This window comes from Electrona antarctica, assembly GCF_951216825.1.
Source record: "Electrona antarctica genome assembly, chromosome: 19".
NCBI lineage: Eukaryota > Metazoa > Chordata > Actinopteri > Myctophiformes > Myctophidae > Electrona > Electrona antarctica.
The window spans coordinates 1966522-1982292 of record NC_136800.1 but is presented as its reverse complement, the minus strand read 5'-3'; the positions used below and the strand labels follow the sequence as shown (position 1 = coordinate 1982292).

General features: G+C 42.5%; 2 protein-coding genes across 2 annotated transcripts; both read left to right on the top strand.

The window, feature by feature from the left end:
* Positions 1-797: 797 nt before the first annotated feature.
* Positions 798-7962, top strand: LOC306943776 (scavenger receptor cysteine-rich type 1 protein M130-like; the record flags this gene model as incomplete). Its single annotated transcript, XM_079530305.1, has 5 exons — positions 798-846; positions 1329-1547; positions 5404-5691; positions 6116-6424; positions 7649-7962. The coding sequence occupies 5 exons, from the start codon at positions 798-800 to the stop codon at positions 7960-7962; spliced, it is 1179 nt and encodes a 392-aa protein (XP_079386431.1).
* A 1018-nt stretch (positions 7963-8980) lies between these two features.
* On the top strand, positions 8981-11610 carry LOC306943940 (uncharacterized protein). The gene is made up of 4 exons (XM_079530496.1): positions 8981-9218; positions 9468-9818; positions 10264-10394; positions 10552-11610. The coding sequence occupies exons 1-4, from the start codon at positions 9056-9058 to the stop codon at positions 10879-10881; spliced, it is 975 nt and encodes a 324-aa protein (XP_079386622.1). The 5' UTR covers positions 8981-9055; the 3' UTR covers positions 10882-11610.
* Positions 11611-15771: the final 4161 nt, after the last annotated feature.

The following is a 15771-nucleotide window of genomic DNA, read 5'->3' as shown; positions in this document are numbered from 1 at the left end:
GTGTAAGTGAGGGGCGCTCTTATCATCATACATCATCACATTCCCGCCAATCAAAATTTGCGTCCTCAATGTTTGTGTTTACACACTTTTGTCCTCAATGTTTGTGTTTACACTAACACTCAAAGCTGGACATAGGAGGGGCTAGTGCCCCTCAAAAATAGTAATAAGGACAAAGGTTACATGCTTTACAAACCAACATCTTATTTGAAAAATCACACCCATGTGAAGTGAGGGGCACATCACCATGACGTAAAATTAGACACATTGTCTATTTGCTCAGACTCTATGACACAACGACTGTGGACACAGACTATGGACGTGGGAGGGGCTGGCGCCCCTCAAAAGACAAAATTAAACGACATGAGAAATTATGGTGAAAATAGAACAGAATCAGTTAAAAAAAAACAGAAAACAAACACAAGGATGTGGTTTCGATAGCCTGACATAACAATCTACACTCTTTGTTAGGATTGTTATTTTATAAGGAAAGTAATAGTACTTTGTTTGACTGTACTTATGGTATTCTCACTTGTCTCTGTACAGGGCCTGATGATGTTAGGTTGGTGGGGGGAAGCAGTAACTGTACTGGTAGACTGGAGATCAAACACCAGAGAGAATGGAGACGAGTGGGTGTCAGGGGTCAGTCTGTCTGGAACCTGAAGGCAGCATCTGTAGTGTGTCGGCAGATAGACTGTGGCTCTGCTCTGTCGACACAAAGTTCTGCTGGTTATACTGATGCATGGGAGATTATATCTTCCTGTGATGGTACTGAGTCTTCACTGAGGGAGTGTGGCGCAATGAGGAGGTCTGGCAGCTACTCTCACAGTCTGGAGGTGATCTGTTCAGGTAACACAAACAATACTTCAACAATAACAGTAATCTGTACAGTCTGCTATTTAATTGATCTGGCTTGTCTGTCTGTCTGTCCCCGTCCGTCTGTCCCCATAGGTCTGTCCATCCGTTGATTCATGTGTGTGTGTGTGTGTGTGTGTGTGTGTGTGTGTGTGTGTGTGTGTGTGTGTGTGTGTGTGTGTGTGTGTGTGTGTGTGTGTGTGTGTGTGTGTGTGTGTGTGTGTGTGTGTGTGTGTGTCCTCATGTTCTCGTCTGTTGTCTGTTACCTTTAATGAATGAAAATGTTGAACACCCTCCCCCCCGCCACACACACCCACTCTCTCTCTCTCTCTCTCTCTCTCTCTCTCTCTCTCTCTCTCTCTCTCTCTCTCTCTCTCTCTCTCCAGAGTCTGCTGTGAGGTTGGTGAATGGGACCAGTGTGTGTTCAGGCAGAGTGGAGGTGAAGTCTAACCAGTCGTGGGTCTCGGTGTGTGAAGATGACTTTGACCAGCAGGATGCAGAGGTGGTCTGTAGGGAGCTTGACTGTGGGCCTCCTTCAGTCCTCCAGGGGGCGCTCTATGGGGAAGTGAACGCTTCGATGTGGACCAAAGAGTTCCAGTGTGAAGGCAACGAGTCTGTTCTCCTGGACTGTAGAAGTTCAGACTCAACTAGAAACACCTGCTCACCTGACAAGACTGTTGGACTCACCTGCTCAGGTAATCAGGGACGTGCAGAGGGACCAGGAGAGCTGTGGCCTGATTCTTTTCTTTTTTACTATACCCAGATTTAGAGGAATATCTCATTTTAAATGAACACTAGGAATCTAGAACAAATTGTAACCGCAGTGCATGATGCAGTAAAGCCAATATACTCAAACAAAAATAATACTTGTACATTAACCGTTTCCGTACCCAATGGACCCGTACATAGGACGTCTGAGGACGTCCTAGCGCATCCTCAATGATACAGGGCGAGATAAGAATATTCTGAATTTTTTCCTTTTTTTATTTGTCAGTTCGCCTTTCGGCTACCGTATGCTACACTCTAGGCAATTGTTAGCTTATCATTGACTTAGCTGTTAGCGCGGCGGAAAGAATGACTCGTCTCTCCTAATCCAGGGCGCTCTCCGTGGTGTTGAACGGATCGATATACTGGCGCTTCATTTCTGCTCCTCATCCGTCTCTCCCGCAAAATATGAACGCTTTTTGGATCATATATCGTATAAACTAAAACTATCGCAATGTAAGCTAGCTATGTAAAGTAAACTTTTTTTAGTGGATTGTTTCCGGGTCATGGGTTTCCGAGTAAAAGCGGCCATGTCTTTCCGGCACCCCAGAGCTCCTATAGTGGCAGCGGTGGCCGAACGGATTGCGGAGCGGTCTTGATACCGGAAGGTCGCCAGTTCGAATCAGCGGTCCGACACGTTAAAATTACCACCGCTGAAGTGCCCTTGAACAAGGCATTGAACCACTACGATGAAATGTTCTATGAGCAGGGCCTGGCTGGAAACAAGTTCTTGAGCTTAGCCCAGATACCCTGGGTAAATATAGTAATCATTTCATTGAAGGACTTCCGGCACTGATTGTGTTAACCCATTTAAGCCTGACGTTGAAATTAAAATAATTAGGTATTTCTGAAAAACCTCATGTTTCTGTATCAGTGGTGCTCAATATTTCATGTCAAGGACCCCAAAAATTATATGTAATTGACCACCGACCCCCATCTGAAAATATGTTGTTCAAGGGACCCCCCAGAAGCAAAGTTAAAGTTCAAAATGTTCGCTCTGAAAGAATATATTCCAAATTTGCGCCACATTTTCACGATTTTTCAAAAATAGCAGACCTACAAGTTCATAGCGCGGCACTGTGCCGCGCTATGAGCTTGTAGGTCTGCTATTTTTCAATAGCTAAAGTATAACATAATGCTTAAAGGTGTAGTGAAATGAAAAATACGTTTTTCACACTTTTAGACCATCTCCGTGGTCATCATATGAGCATACCTAACAATGGATGCCAAAAAAATGGGAAAATTCTCATTTTTGTGTGTTTTTATATCAAAAGTCCATAAAAATATTTTTTTTATTACTTCCTGAAAACAAAAACGTGCTGCGTGATGACGTGTCGAGGCCCACATCGATAAAAGCCAATAAAAATGAAGCTCACCCGTATCCTCTCCATATGTGCGCATCCGTGCAGCACAGCTGCTATTGATTACAGAAATCCTCCGTTTTTATTCCCATTCCAGATAACATCCAGACAGTGTATTACTCGGTTTCAACTTAATCATCACGCTAAAATATGTATCTGAAAACATTATAGGGTAGAAATAAGCCACATAACAGTAAACTGGTACAGCTGGGCGTCTATTTGATTTGTAAACACACACATACCACGCTGCTGCGTATAGCATAGCAACAGTCCCTAGCTACCGTCCCATCGCCTGAAGGGATGCGACGCTCTGATTGGTTCAGAAACTTCATAGCGGCGTTTCAACTTGAGACCGTCTGAAACTTCAAAATAAAATGTCCACCATTTCCGTTTCACTACGCCTTTAAAACACCAAAAGGGGTTCCCGCCCAAAATGGGTTAATGAAACAAACAACGCAAAATCAGTGATGTAAATAGGTTTTCAATGTAATGGGTCCCGGGATGCACAGGTGATCATTCAAATGAGTCCCAAAAAATTCTTATGAGTCCCAAAAAAAATCACACCTGTGTGAAGTGAGTGGTGCAACTCCGTGTGGGGGTTCGCGGGGCGGGGGGAGGACGGGGATGTTCCAGACCCCCAGGAACACGCCCAGGGGGCCGGGCCGGTTCTGGCGTGCCGCGTCGCGTCCGAAACGGTTGAGAATGACAGAATTACCGTGTGGCGGCCCCTCTACTGTACCCTCTACTGTACTGTAATGTACTGGCACCCCCGAAAGCATACAGTTAATACGTGCGTGTGTGTTTGTGTGTGCATTAGGTTGCGCACAGATGGTGAAAAACAACCATGCTGTTTTCGTGCTCATACCCAGACACCCAGCCACCCACCCACACACAGCTCCGTAAGGGAGTGGTTGCACCACTCAAAAATAATAATTAAAAAAATATATTTTATTTTATAAAAAAATATATATAAACATATCAAATAGGCCTATACAGTATATTTTTAATGTAGGCTAGTAGTATTAGCAAGCACAACTCAGTAAGAAATACTAATAGTGGGCAACAGTGGATTTAACATAGCTTGCCTTAAACCAACCAAAAGTTGTTTGCAGTTGCAATTATTGTACTTAGTCAAAATATCGGCGTGTGTTACACAATGTGTGTTTCCCATTGAATCGGGTCTGCTTGTCACGCTAAAACATGTTCCCCTAAATATTTCTGTCGGAGGCAGCGCCGTTTAGTTGAGAGAGTTGCGACATCTCCATTCACTGCTTATTCGTGGGGCTGCATGCGTCACTGATCACTCCATTGTCGTCACTCTCTGTCTCTAAACAGCTCTAGTCTAGAGGCTGCGCTCAGTCAGAGCCAACATGGCGGCGCACAGCGCGCTGTGTTGACAATGTTGTTACAGACTAGTGGTTCTACAAGAACGATTCCTACGTGGATTTTATTTTTTATAACATAGGATGAGGTCGGATGCGGGCATGCAAAATGATCGTGTCCGTAGATTATTGTTTTACCACATTTTTTCCCCCCGCGATTTCTTTTTTTTCACGTGGATTGTTATTACTGTGTATGCTGAGTACAGTAGTCACTACTAGTCACTCTGCGTCCACGGGACGCAGAGGTTGAGCGGAGGTTGCGGCCCAAAACTATAAAGTGCGTTTTGGGACGCAAAACGCAGCCTATTTACATCACTGCAAAATAGACTAGAACAGTCATACCAGGTCACTTTCCTATATCAGCTGAATCTCATCACGATTGCAAATGCTTTCCCCACACTGAAAGTACAAAAACTATCATTTCATTGGAATGACCACGATGGGCCGCAGAGACATGAAGCAGGGGCCGCATGGGGCCCGCGGGCCGCGGGTTGAGTAGCGCTGCTGTACACTGTGTACAGTATGTGTTAAAATTGATGAGTTATGTGGACACACCCACCTGACCCATCTCCTCTGCCTCCTCCTCCTACATCACAATGTGCTATGACAGCAGCCTATCATTTCAAACTTTAATTAGCATTCTTTTCAACATGCGTGTGATTTGCTTTAAATGGTAAATGGTGCATTTACTGTATATAGTGCTTTTATCCAGAGTGCTTTACATAGATTGTGCATTACATTCACCCATTCACACACACGTTCACACACCGATGGCAGAGTTAGTGTCTAACCTACTTAGAACCTACACTAACTCTGGGGGAGCCCGGGATCGAACCGGCTACTCTACCGGCCACTCTACCCCTGAGCCACTGCCCCTTTACTTACTCTGATTTAGGTTGACAGATCTTTTTGGAACGTACCGGTGATGCTTTCTGTGTCCCCTGCAGGATAGACTGTGTAGAGTCTTAAAACATACTTAAAATGAAAGTAATGCATTTTTTTTTAATTTTGTTTTTGTTTTTACTGCTTTCGTCTCTGTACAGATGTCAGATTGGTGGAAGGAACCAGTAACTGTGCTGGAAAACTGGAGATGAAACTCCATGATGGGTGGAGACCAGTGGACGATTCTGACTGGACCTTGCAGTCATCATCTGTAGTGTGTAGACAGCTATCCTGTGGTTCTGCTGTTTCATCACTAAGACTGGTTGGTTCTACAAATCAACCTGTATGGTGGATAACATCTCCCTGTGTTGGCTCTGAGTCTTCACTGAAGGACTGTGGAACAAATGCGTCTTATACTTCAGCCCACAGACTGGAGGTGATCTGTTCAGGTAACACCTGTTCTGTCTGTCTGTCTGTCTGTCTGTCTGTGCCTCACCTGAGACACCAAAACTGATACACACAGAACACACACCTCCCTTGTGTTCTGATACACACAAACATCTTTACTTGTATTAACCTGAAGTACTAAATAAAGTACCACCAACAAAATGCTCACATATTAATAGGTTACCGAGTCCTGACTGTCCATTACAGAGACATGTTAGGAATTCTGAATACACAAAAATTAGTTATTACATTTAGACAACTCCTTATTTGTGCGTAGTGATGTTGGAAAATGTATTCTTGAATGATCTCAACTAAGATCCCCCACTCTTAAAAAAATGGCATTTCAGAGATGAGCGGAGCAGTCCTGGAAAAGTGTAATGTATTTGTTTTTGATAAAAAAATCACTCTCTCTCTCTCTCTCTCCAGAGTCTGTGAGGTTGGTGAATGGGACCAGTGCGTGTTCAGGCAGAGTGGAGGTGAAGTCTAACCAATCGTGGGTCTCAGTGTGTGAAGATGACTTTGACCAGCAGGATGCAGAGGTGGTCTGTAGGGATCTTGGCTGTGGGGCTCCTTCAGTCCTCCAGGGGGCGCTCCATGGAGAAGTGAACGCTTCGATGTGGACCAAAGAGTTCCAGTGTGAAGGCAACGAATCTGCTCTCCTGGACTGTAGAACCTCAGACTCAACTAGAAACACCACCTGCTCACCTGACAAGACTGTTGGACTCACCTGCTCAGGTAATAATAATCACAACTAGAAAAGAACATTTCACATAATGTGACATAATGTGGTTTGTGGTCACCTGCAGCCTGGCATCATTCACTTCCCTGTGCAGTGAGTGAAATGTACTCTAGCTGCAGACAACGTCATGTCTGTGATTACTTTGATTCTGATGGGATGAGAAATCACATCCAATATAAGCATATGGTTGTGAATCACCAAGGTGGTAAAACTGGAGCTATTTATGCTATTACCTTGTACTTCCTGCTGCCACCGTAGTCCAATTGAATTGTGGAATTGGTCGAATTGAAGAAGTAATCCAGCACCGCACCACATTGTGGGTGTGAGGCAGAGTACAGAAAGTTTGCATGCCAGTCTCTCATGGCTCAGAGTAGAGGAGAGGTTGGCATGCAATTTAGTGAGTTTCTTTAGGAATGTTTGTCATAGTAAACAACCAGTTTGTCTGTATTCACAAATACAGTATGTGAGAGATCGTCATAGTCATGCTACCAGGCAGGCTACTAGTGGCCACATGGTCAAAGAAAAACCCAGAACAAATGCGGTTTGCAGATCTGTAATGTTCAGGGCTATTTCAGTATGGAACACGTTACCAACTATAATCACGGAAGCACCCAGTAAGGCTAGTTTTAAGAGGCTCCTTAAGAGACACCTGATCAATTACCCCAATTTTAATTTTAATTAACTGTCATCATTTAAGGGGATGTCTTGTTTAGTGTTTTTATTTTCTCTGTATTTTTAATGTCTTAAATGCATTTGTATTTTGTATTATGAATGTATTTTTTTCAAGATTGCACCTGTTTTTATTGTGCAGTGTTATTTTTGATTGTGTTGTGTTATATGTATTGTTTGTCATGGACCCCAGGAAGAGTAGCTGCTACATTGGTGGCAGCTAATGGGGATCCATCTGAATAAAGAATATCACAAAGCACAAGGCACCACAAATATATTACGCTTAGGGAACCCAAATGGCCAGCAGCTGCCCTGATTACCTCTATGGTCATGTCATCAAGGGAGACCTGTCCAATAATTCATATTTCATCCAGATTGGCTAAGATTGACCTCTACTATATTGTCGGTGGAGTCCTGTGCTCAGAGGAGCACATATTTCTAGTTTAAAACATGAAAATGACATTGCTAGCCTGAGATAATTCGGATTCCTATTTAACAATGAAAGTAATAGTACTTTATTTTATTCTTTGCCTCGTTTTGCCACTGTACAGAGCCTGGTGACGTCATGTTGGAGGGAGGAACCAGTAACTGTTCTGGTATACTGGAGGTGAAACACCAGGAAGAGTGGAGACCAGCGGGTTCTATTTATGACTGGAACCTGAAGTCATCATCTGTAGTGTGTAGACAGCTGAACTGTGGCTCTGCTGTTTCAACACAAAGGAGGTCTGATGCAACCGTTGAACCTGTGTGGAAGATTCCATGTGTTGGATCTCAATCTTCACTGAGGGAGTGTGGAACAAAGGAGTCTCACAATTCCACTGAGAGACTGGAGGTGTTCTGTTCGGGTAAAACACATAAACAGTGACCTCAACTATTACAATAATGTGGACTCCACTTCACCTCCACAACTTGTGCGTGTGTGCGTGCATGCGCGTGCGTGTTGAAACATGTTGCAAGAATTGCCATTAATAAGATACACGTACGTTGACAACCACCCCCCCCCCCCCTCTCTCTCCAGAGTCTGTGAGGTTGGTGAATGGGACCAGTGCGTGTTCAGGCAGAGTGGAGGTGAAGTCTAACCAATCGTGGGTCTCAGTGTGTGAAGATGACTTTGACCAGCAGGATGCAGAGGTGGTCTGTAGGGATCTTGGCTGTGGGGCTCCTTCAGTCCTCCAGGGGGCGCTCCATGGAGAAGTGAACGCTTCGATGTGGACCAAAGAGTTCCAGTGTGAAGGCAACGAATCTGTTCTCCTGGACTGTAGAACCTCAGACTCAACTAGAAACACCACCTGCTCACCTGACAAGACTGTTGGACTCACCTGCTCAGGTATAATCTAATAATTTTAGTAATGTCCTCAAAGTATGAGGAGGGAAAATTACCATCTATGCCGCCAAACTTTGAGGACGGAATTGCAGCAAAATTAACCATGTATGGCCGACATTGGCGATGTGGTTGGCCGATTGGCTGGAAGGTGTGCCATTATTCCCATTATGCACTGTGATTGGCTGAGCATGGCATGAGGGTGTGCCACAGCCAGGGACACCCGTTATATATAAGTTGCACGGAAGTTGCATATTCCGTGCTCAAACTTTGAGTTTTGAGTTTGACGTTTGGTCAAATCCGTTCCAAGAAGTCACCCGTTTGCCGTCTTGGGAGTGACAGTTCACCATGTGTTAGTGTTAGACAGTGTTAGGAATAGATCCCCACCATCTGTTAACAGAACACCACCATCCATTAACATGGAGTGGGAGAACTGAACACTTTCGGCTCACAAGGCATGTCTGCTCTAAATGGTTTGTAACGGTCTTGTCTCTGTACAGAGCCTGATGACGTCAGGCTGGTGGGAGGAAACAGTAACTGTAGCGGTGTACTGGAGATGCAACACCAGGGAGACTGGAGACCCGTGGATGGTCAGTCCGACTGGAACCTGAAGTCATCCTCTGTCGTGTGTAGGCAGATGGATTGTGGCTCTGACGTTTCAACACAAAGGAGTCCTGCTTCAACGGTTCAACCTGTGTGGTGGATCACAGCTGACTGTGTTGGAACCGAGTCTTCACTGAGGGAGTGTGGAATGACACTGTCTCAGAATTCCACTGTCACATTGGAGGTGATCTGTTCAGGTAACACAAACAGTGACGTCCGTCTACTTGCCTACTTACTTAACCTACCTATCTACAGCATAGAAACAGGATGTTTTTTTTCTGAATTAATTTAAAATAACTTTTTTTGCATCGTCTAATTTCAGCAAAAGCCATACAAAAGCCTTACAATATGTTGGATCTCTAATCTTGGTTCCATCTCATTGGCTACTCTATACTGTATGTAAATATCTGCTGTACTATAATTCAATCACTCGTGTCTTGTTACAGATCTTCTGTTTAAGCCAAACATCAGTGTCTTCCCCACTCTAAACGGGGTTTCTGAGGGCCAGCAGCAGGGGCAGCAGGTGTTGGAAGGTTCCAACTTCAGCATCAGCTGCTCCATCCTGCCACAGTACCCAGACGGCTCCTTCCACCTCACCTTCACTGGAGCCAACAGCACACACAACCACACCCAGCCAGCTGTCAATCACTCTGCCAACTTCCTGTTCTTCGAAGCAGGCCCCGGCCACCAAGGGAATTACAGCTGTGCTTATCACGTCGACGTTGTTATAAAACACACCAACGTGTTTTCTCACAATGTCTCCTCTGAGAGCGACATCCTCTCTCTCACCGTCACAGGTAACCTGAATGAAATTACCTTTAAACCATTCTGGGCGGGAACCCCTTTTGGTGTTTTAAGCGTTATGTTATACTTTAGCTGTTGAAAAATAGCAGACCTACAAGCTTGTAGCGCGTCACCGAGTGCCACGCTACGAGCTTGCAGGTCTGCTATTCTTGATACATCTTGAAAATGTGGCTCAATTCTTTGAATATATATATTCTTTCAGAGTGAATTTTTTTAACTCAAATCTTTGCAACATATTTTGGGCCAAATACAGATAATTCTGGGGGTCCTTGACATGAAAAAGGTTGAGCACCACTGACATAGAACTGTTAGCATTTAGAAGCCCTTTTTTAAGAATCGGCCTCAGGTCTAAATGGGTTAAACTCACAATATGAATCTCCGTCAGGCATGATTCAATCAAACATGAAGGTTTATTTGGTGATGTTTTTTTCCCCACAGTCCCTCCTACAGTCCCTCCGACAGTCCCTCCGACACCTGAGGACAACAGCAGCAGAGTTACAATCACTGTGGTGGTGCTGCTGTTGGTGGTGCTGTTGTACCCACCCATCGCCCTCTATTGTCTCTGGAAGGTAATACATCTTTACACAACACAAGACTGGAATGTAAATGACAGTTAAACCAGAGTTCACGTGTCTTCATATACAAACAAACAATAGAGAGATAGGAGGGTTCTCAGCCAGATGATGATTCAGTGACTTAACGTTGGGTGTTTCTGTGTTTCTCCAGGCCTCCAGAAGACATAATGCAGGAGTGTGGGACACTGCGACGGTTCATTATAATGTCGGAAATGAGAACATTGATATCGAGTATTATAATGTTGTTGGTTCTGATTCTGAATCTGGCCTCGAGTATGAAGTGATAGATGAACAAGTAGTTGTTGAATCTGGCCCCATTGAAGAGGCAGAAGACTCAGATTATGAAGAGATAGATCAACAGGTAGTTGTTGAAGCTGCTGGACCCAGTGAGGAGACAGAATACCACCAGTATGAAGAGATAGATCAACAAGTAGTTGTTGAAGCTGGACCCAGTGCTGAGACTGGAGTCCAGGCCCCATAGACCCTTGAGACGCTCGGGTGGCACAGTAAAGTAGCTGTGCCCACCATTGCGGAGTCTGGGGGGTTAGAATCCACCACAATGCATCTGGCTTTGTCGAGCATCTACACGAACACATTTGGCCCATGTTCGGGGTAGAGAAGCCGGGCGGAGAGGGTGATATATGTATATATAGTCACTGCACATAATCCTACAGAGTATTCCTTCCTGTCAGCAGGGAGTGTTGGGTGAGAGGAGTCAGATGAAGGCTCTACATCCTCCCGGTAGGAGCTCCAGGTGAGCTTGTGACAATGTACAGAAATGTGTGTGGGGGGCAATACATTGGCATAATGAGGAAATTGGGGAGAAAAAGGGGCAAAAAAGGGGGGAAACGAAAAGAAAAAATGATTGACAGGAACAGACAGACGGAAGAACAAGTACTGTACTTTACCTGGTGTTTGTGGTTGTAAATAGAAATTGGGGAGAAAAAGGGGCAAAAAAAGAAAAAAAGATTGACAGGAACAGACAGACATTAGAACAAGTACTGTACTTTACCTGGTGTTTGTGGTTGTAAATAGAAAGAATTCCTCCCAGTCCACACAGACCAAAGCTAAACGAGGACAGACATAAGATGTGATTTTGAAACGGAAGCCCTGTTGCGTTGTTATTTAGCTTGTTATGGGAGCATGGTTGAATCAATTAATTTAATGTCACGGTCAGTCATCCATGCTGGCGCTGTATAATACTACAAATATTATTAGTCCCAAACGTCAGGCTCAACCGCCGCCTATGCAGGCAGTGACTCATCCAGTCAGGATGCTCTCTGTGGTTCCTCTGTAGAAGATTATGGGACCATGCCCCGAGAATTAATATCCCAAGCAGGCAACAGCAACACGTAAATAGTTGTGTAGGAGAATTAAAATAGTCAACTTGATGAAGGGCTATAGTCAGTGGTTGCTATACAATTGTTACTTTTACATATTTTATGCGATTAGGGTATTAATATGAATAATCTTGCATTGTCATTCAAGCTAATGTGTAATCCCTCCATTTTTTGCTCTGTGTTTTGTTTATATATTTTTTTACAGAACAGTGTTTGTTATGAGCAGTAAACCATAGTGTAAATAGGAGGTTATTGTTTCTTTTCATAGGCTCAACTTATGTAACTTAGATAGCATTTTATGCAGACATACAGTAGCACTCTATAGTGTATACGCATAGCTTCATTATATAGATATTCCACTGTTGCTTACGTATGATTCATGATAACATTTTTTATGTATTTGATATATTACCATGTTTTTGTTCTTTGATTATTTTTTTTAAGATTTAAAGATTTTTTTTTAAATCACAGTTAAGCAACTTTACTTTGTATTGTATCCTTTTCTTTGTGTTACTTATCTCTATTGTTGGATGAACACCTCATTGAAGTTGGTATACTGTACACATATAGTCCATTATGAAGGCATGAAACCCATTCAAAGTCCATTGATTTCAAAAGCGCATTGGAACTGAATGCACCTTCATTACTGTAAAGTCGACGGTTGTGACTTAACTATTCATACAGTTTTAAACAGTTGAATTGATGAGATAATGTAATGTTTGTTTCTTTGTGCCTTTTGAAATAAAGACAAAAGTCCTGAAAATGAAGAATGTTCTCTCCACAATGTGTTGTGTGTAGTAGAGGAAGCTCCCATTGGTTACCATGAACACAAACGCATCCAGCAGCAGCAGCAGGAGACAAGCTGCTACGGTAACTAAACTGACATTTTAACAAAAATATTTGGCCATGAAAGAGCCTCGTCAAACACATTTTCATTCAAATCAACACGAAAACAATTAATGCAGAGTGAAAACATCACAATAACGCACACGTTACACCAGAGCAAAGAACAATGAAGAATCAGAAATCATCATCTTCAGGGGGGTTCCTGCAGGCACTGAGGCCAGGGCCACTGGAAAATATATGCAAAACATGTGTTCATTCTAACGGAATGCATTTTGTTCTCAGTCCCCCTGGCCAAATGAGATATAGCCTATAGTCTTCTGGACTATAGGCAGGGCTATTTATGTACGTGTATGTAACATAGGCCTACACATAAATAGCTACTATAGGCTACTAACCTACAGTATGTTAGTAGCCCTCTTTGCCAGTCAACAGTCTGTCTCGAGAGACTACTGCTAACATGACAGCTAAAACTGATCATAAGCTAACCTAGAAGTGTGTTACATGAGCACCCCCTGGTGGACAAACTTGTAAACAGCATGACATGCAGTATAATGGCATAATGGACTGAACAACAGACAACCACTGCAGTGGAGCAGTGGTTCCCAAAGTGGGGACCGGGGACCCCCCCAGGGGTCCTTGAGGGAGTTCCAGGGGGTCCCCAGCTAAATGATAATTAGGAACCAAATGGACCCTTATGGGTCTGTAACTCTGACGGGTCCATTTGGTTCCGTTTGTACACTCAGAGTTAAATTAACATAGATTTGTTTAACACTTCAAATGGCCATAACACCGCTCAGGGCTGGATTTGAAGGCTAGCTGTCAAGCAGCCTGAAAAGAGACCAACTCTTTACATTGTAACAAGGCCCAGCATCGTGATTTTGGCCTCGAAAGTTTACATAGATACTCCACTGTTACGTTCTTAGTTTACGCATGATTCATGATAACTACTTTTTATACATGTGATGTATGCCATGCTTTTTGTTATTGCTTAATGTAAGTCGCTCTGGATTAAGAGCGTCTGCTAAATGCCTAAATTGTAAATTGTAAATTGTGAAAGTTTGTGGGAGGGACCTGTTTTACAAAAAAATTACAAAGATCCCAAATGCATGCTTCCGATTTATACCCCAAATGTTAATCATATTGGGGGGCCTCTGAACAACGAAGAGCCAAAGGCCATTTCACCACAAATGCTAGAAAAGGAATTGTTTGTTGCAGAAATTTGATTTGATAATTTGATACAAAGGGTAAACGTCATCAAGTCTTGATACTCCTTACGTTTGCTTATAACTGCCTTCAAAATGATATCTGTGGGGCCGATGTCTTACAAAAAAAAAGCCATAAACCATGTTGTCATACTCAAATTGAACTTTATAGGACAATATACAGTGCAAATGGGCTTAAATTGATGCCAATATAAGTGCACCTCCAAAAGCACTTTCACTTCACATGTAATAGGGGGCACCACAAACATGAAAAATGAGTCTATAAAAAGAGGGGTCAACCAATATTGTGGATTTTATTACACCACCTAGCTCTGGTCCATAGCCCTAATGCCCTTTGCTGCCGTTGCATTAAGGCTCTGCCACTCTTTGCTTCTAGCCCTCGCATGAAATGCAGACCAGCCTCTCCTCTGTAGCGGAAATATTAAAAACCATACTCACCAATACAAAGGCGGCTTGTGTAATTAGAAAGCCTACTTTCCTTAGTGGATGCACTTTGAGGCTGAGTGGTCATTGTTTATAGATGAATCACCGCCTGAAGGTGATTTATTTATTTATCTGGCATTTATCTAGCTGGCAATGATTCTTGAAATCACTTTAGCAAGTAAAGTAAAATATAACGTTGACCATTTTGGGGAACACAACGTATGTGTTGATATTGTGGTAACTTAAAAAGAACATAATCACACTCCACTAGTTCTCATTTTTTATATGATTATTATGGATTTTTTCCTCTTGCTAGAGTTGTAAATGAACACTGAAAGATGGCAAAGTGCCATGCCAAAACAAAGTTTGTATTACAAATACGTATTGGCCCAAAGTATTGTACTAACAATTCACATTGTGGTTGTAATATTTGTTAGATTGACTGATTGATTGCTTGATTGAATACTTTATTAACAGTTTGCAGAAAAAAAGCACAGGAAAGTATACAGTTCAAGACAAAATCTGCTAAGAGGATCTATAACTCAAGATATCCATGGCTTGTTTCCATTGAGGTCCTTCATATTAAATTCCTAGATTTTACATTACCATTTAGAGTAAATTCACTCATAGAAACAGCGACTCAAGACAAAAGAAAATTCTACATCATTTTTTGGACGAAATTTAAATACATCATTTGGTCATTGATATATTGTAATAATAAATAATGAATAATAATACAATTTAGCAAAATAACTTGATTTAGCACATTGTCTACAAAATTTGTATTATTGCTCTTTAACATCAAATACAAAGTTACATCACATGCTGTCAGAATTAGGTATTCATATACAACTCAACCTAATAAACCAAATGCAGCCCTAGTATAAAGTATCACACAAATAAAACATATTTACCGGTAAACCAAAACCACCCCAGTATACCACATAGCTAATACTTGTCTAGTATATTAATCTCATAAATGAAGAAAGTATAAATAAGTTGGTATTAAAAACGTTTTCTTTGCACTCTGCATTTATCCTGTCAGGTTTTATGATAATTACATTGCAAGTCGCTCTGCTTAAGACTATCTGCAATAGTCTTACCCTTATTGTCTTATTTGCCCAAAAAGTCAATTTTGACTGAGTTTGTTAACTTGGAATCCACATCAGTGGCAGTAGCTGTTATTTCTGTGAAGCCAAATTTGACTTGAAATTTGAATTCACGATCCAGCCCACGTTTAGTATTTGGCATCTCAACGTCAAAATGAGTTAAGGTTTTCTATTCCCCACTCATCTACATAATGCGGATTTATCCTTTCTGTGCGGTAAAACGTGATACGCACTGATGTCGTGTCTCTACGCAGTGGTCTTAAGATGTGGTCTCTGGTTTCCTCCAAAACCACATATTAATTTATTGTCACCAGTGTTTTGAAAAGTCTTATCTGAGACAGCAATGCCAGTAAAAGGACTTTTTAGTGATACCACTACCTTTGGGCATGTTGGGTTTCTTCCCAACATGACAGCTCCCTTCAAAACTGCC

What these genes read in the sequence shown, in the direction of transcription:
- LOC306943940 (XM_079530496.1), top strand. Translation starts at nt 9,056, where the DNA reads ATGGATTGTGGCTCTGACGTTTCAACACAAAGGAGTCCTGCTTCAACG. An exon ending in CCTCTCTCTCACCGTCACAG is followed by an intron (nt 9,819 to 10,263) that starts GTAACCTGAATG and finishes TTTTCCCCACAG; the next exon opens with TCCCTCCTACAGTCCCTCCG. An exon ending in CCCTCTATTGTCTCTGGAAG is followed by an intron (nt 10,395 to 10,551) that starts GTAATACATCTT and finishes GTGTTTCTCCAG; the next exon opens with GCCTCCAGAAGACATAATGC.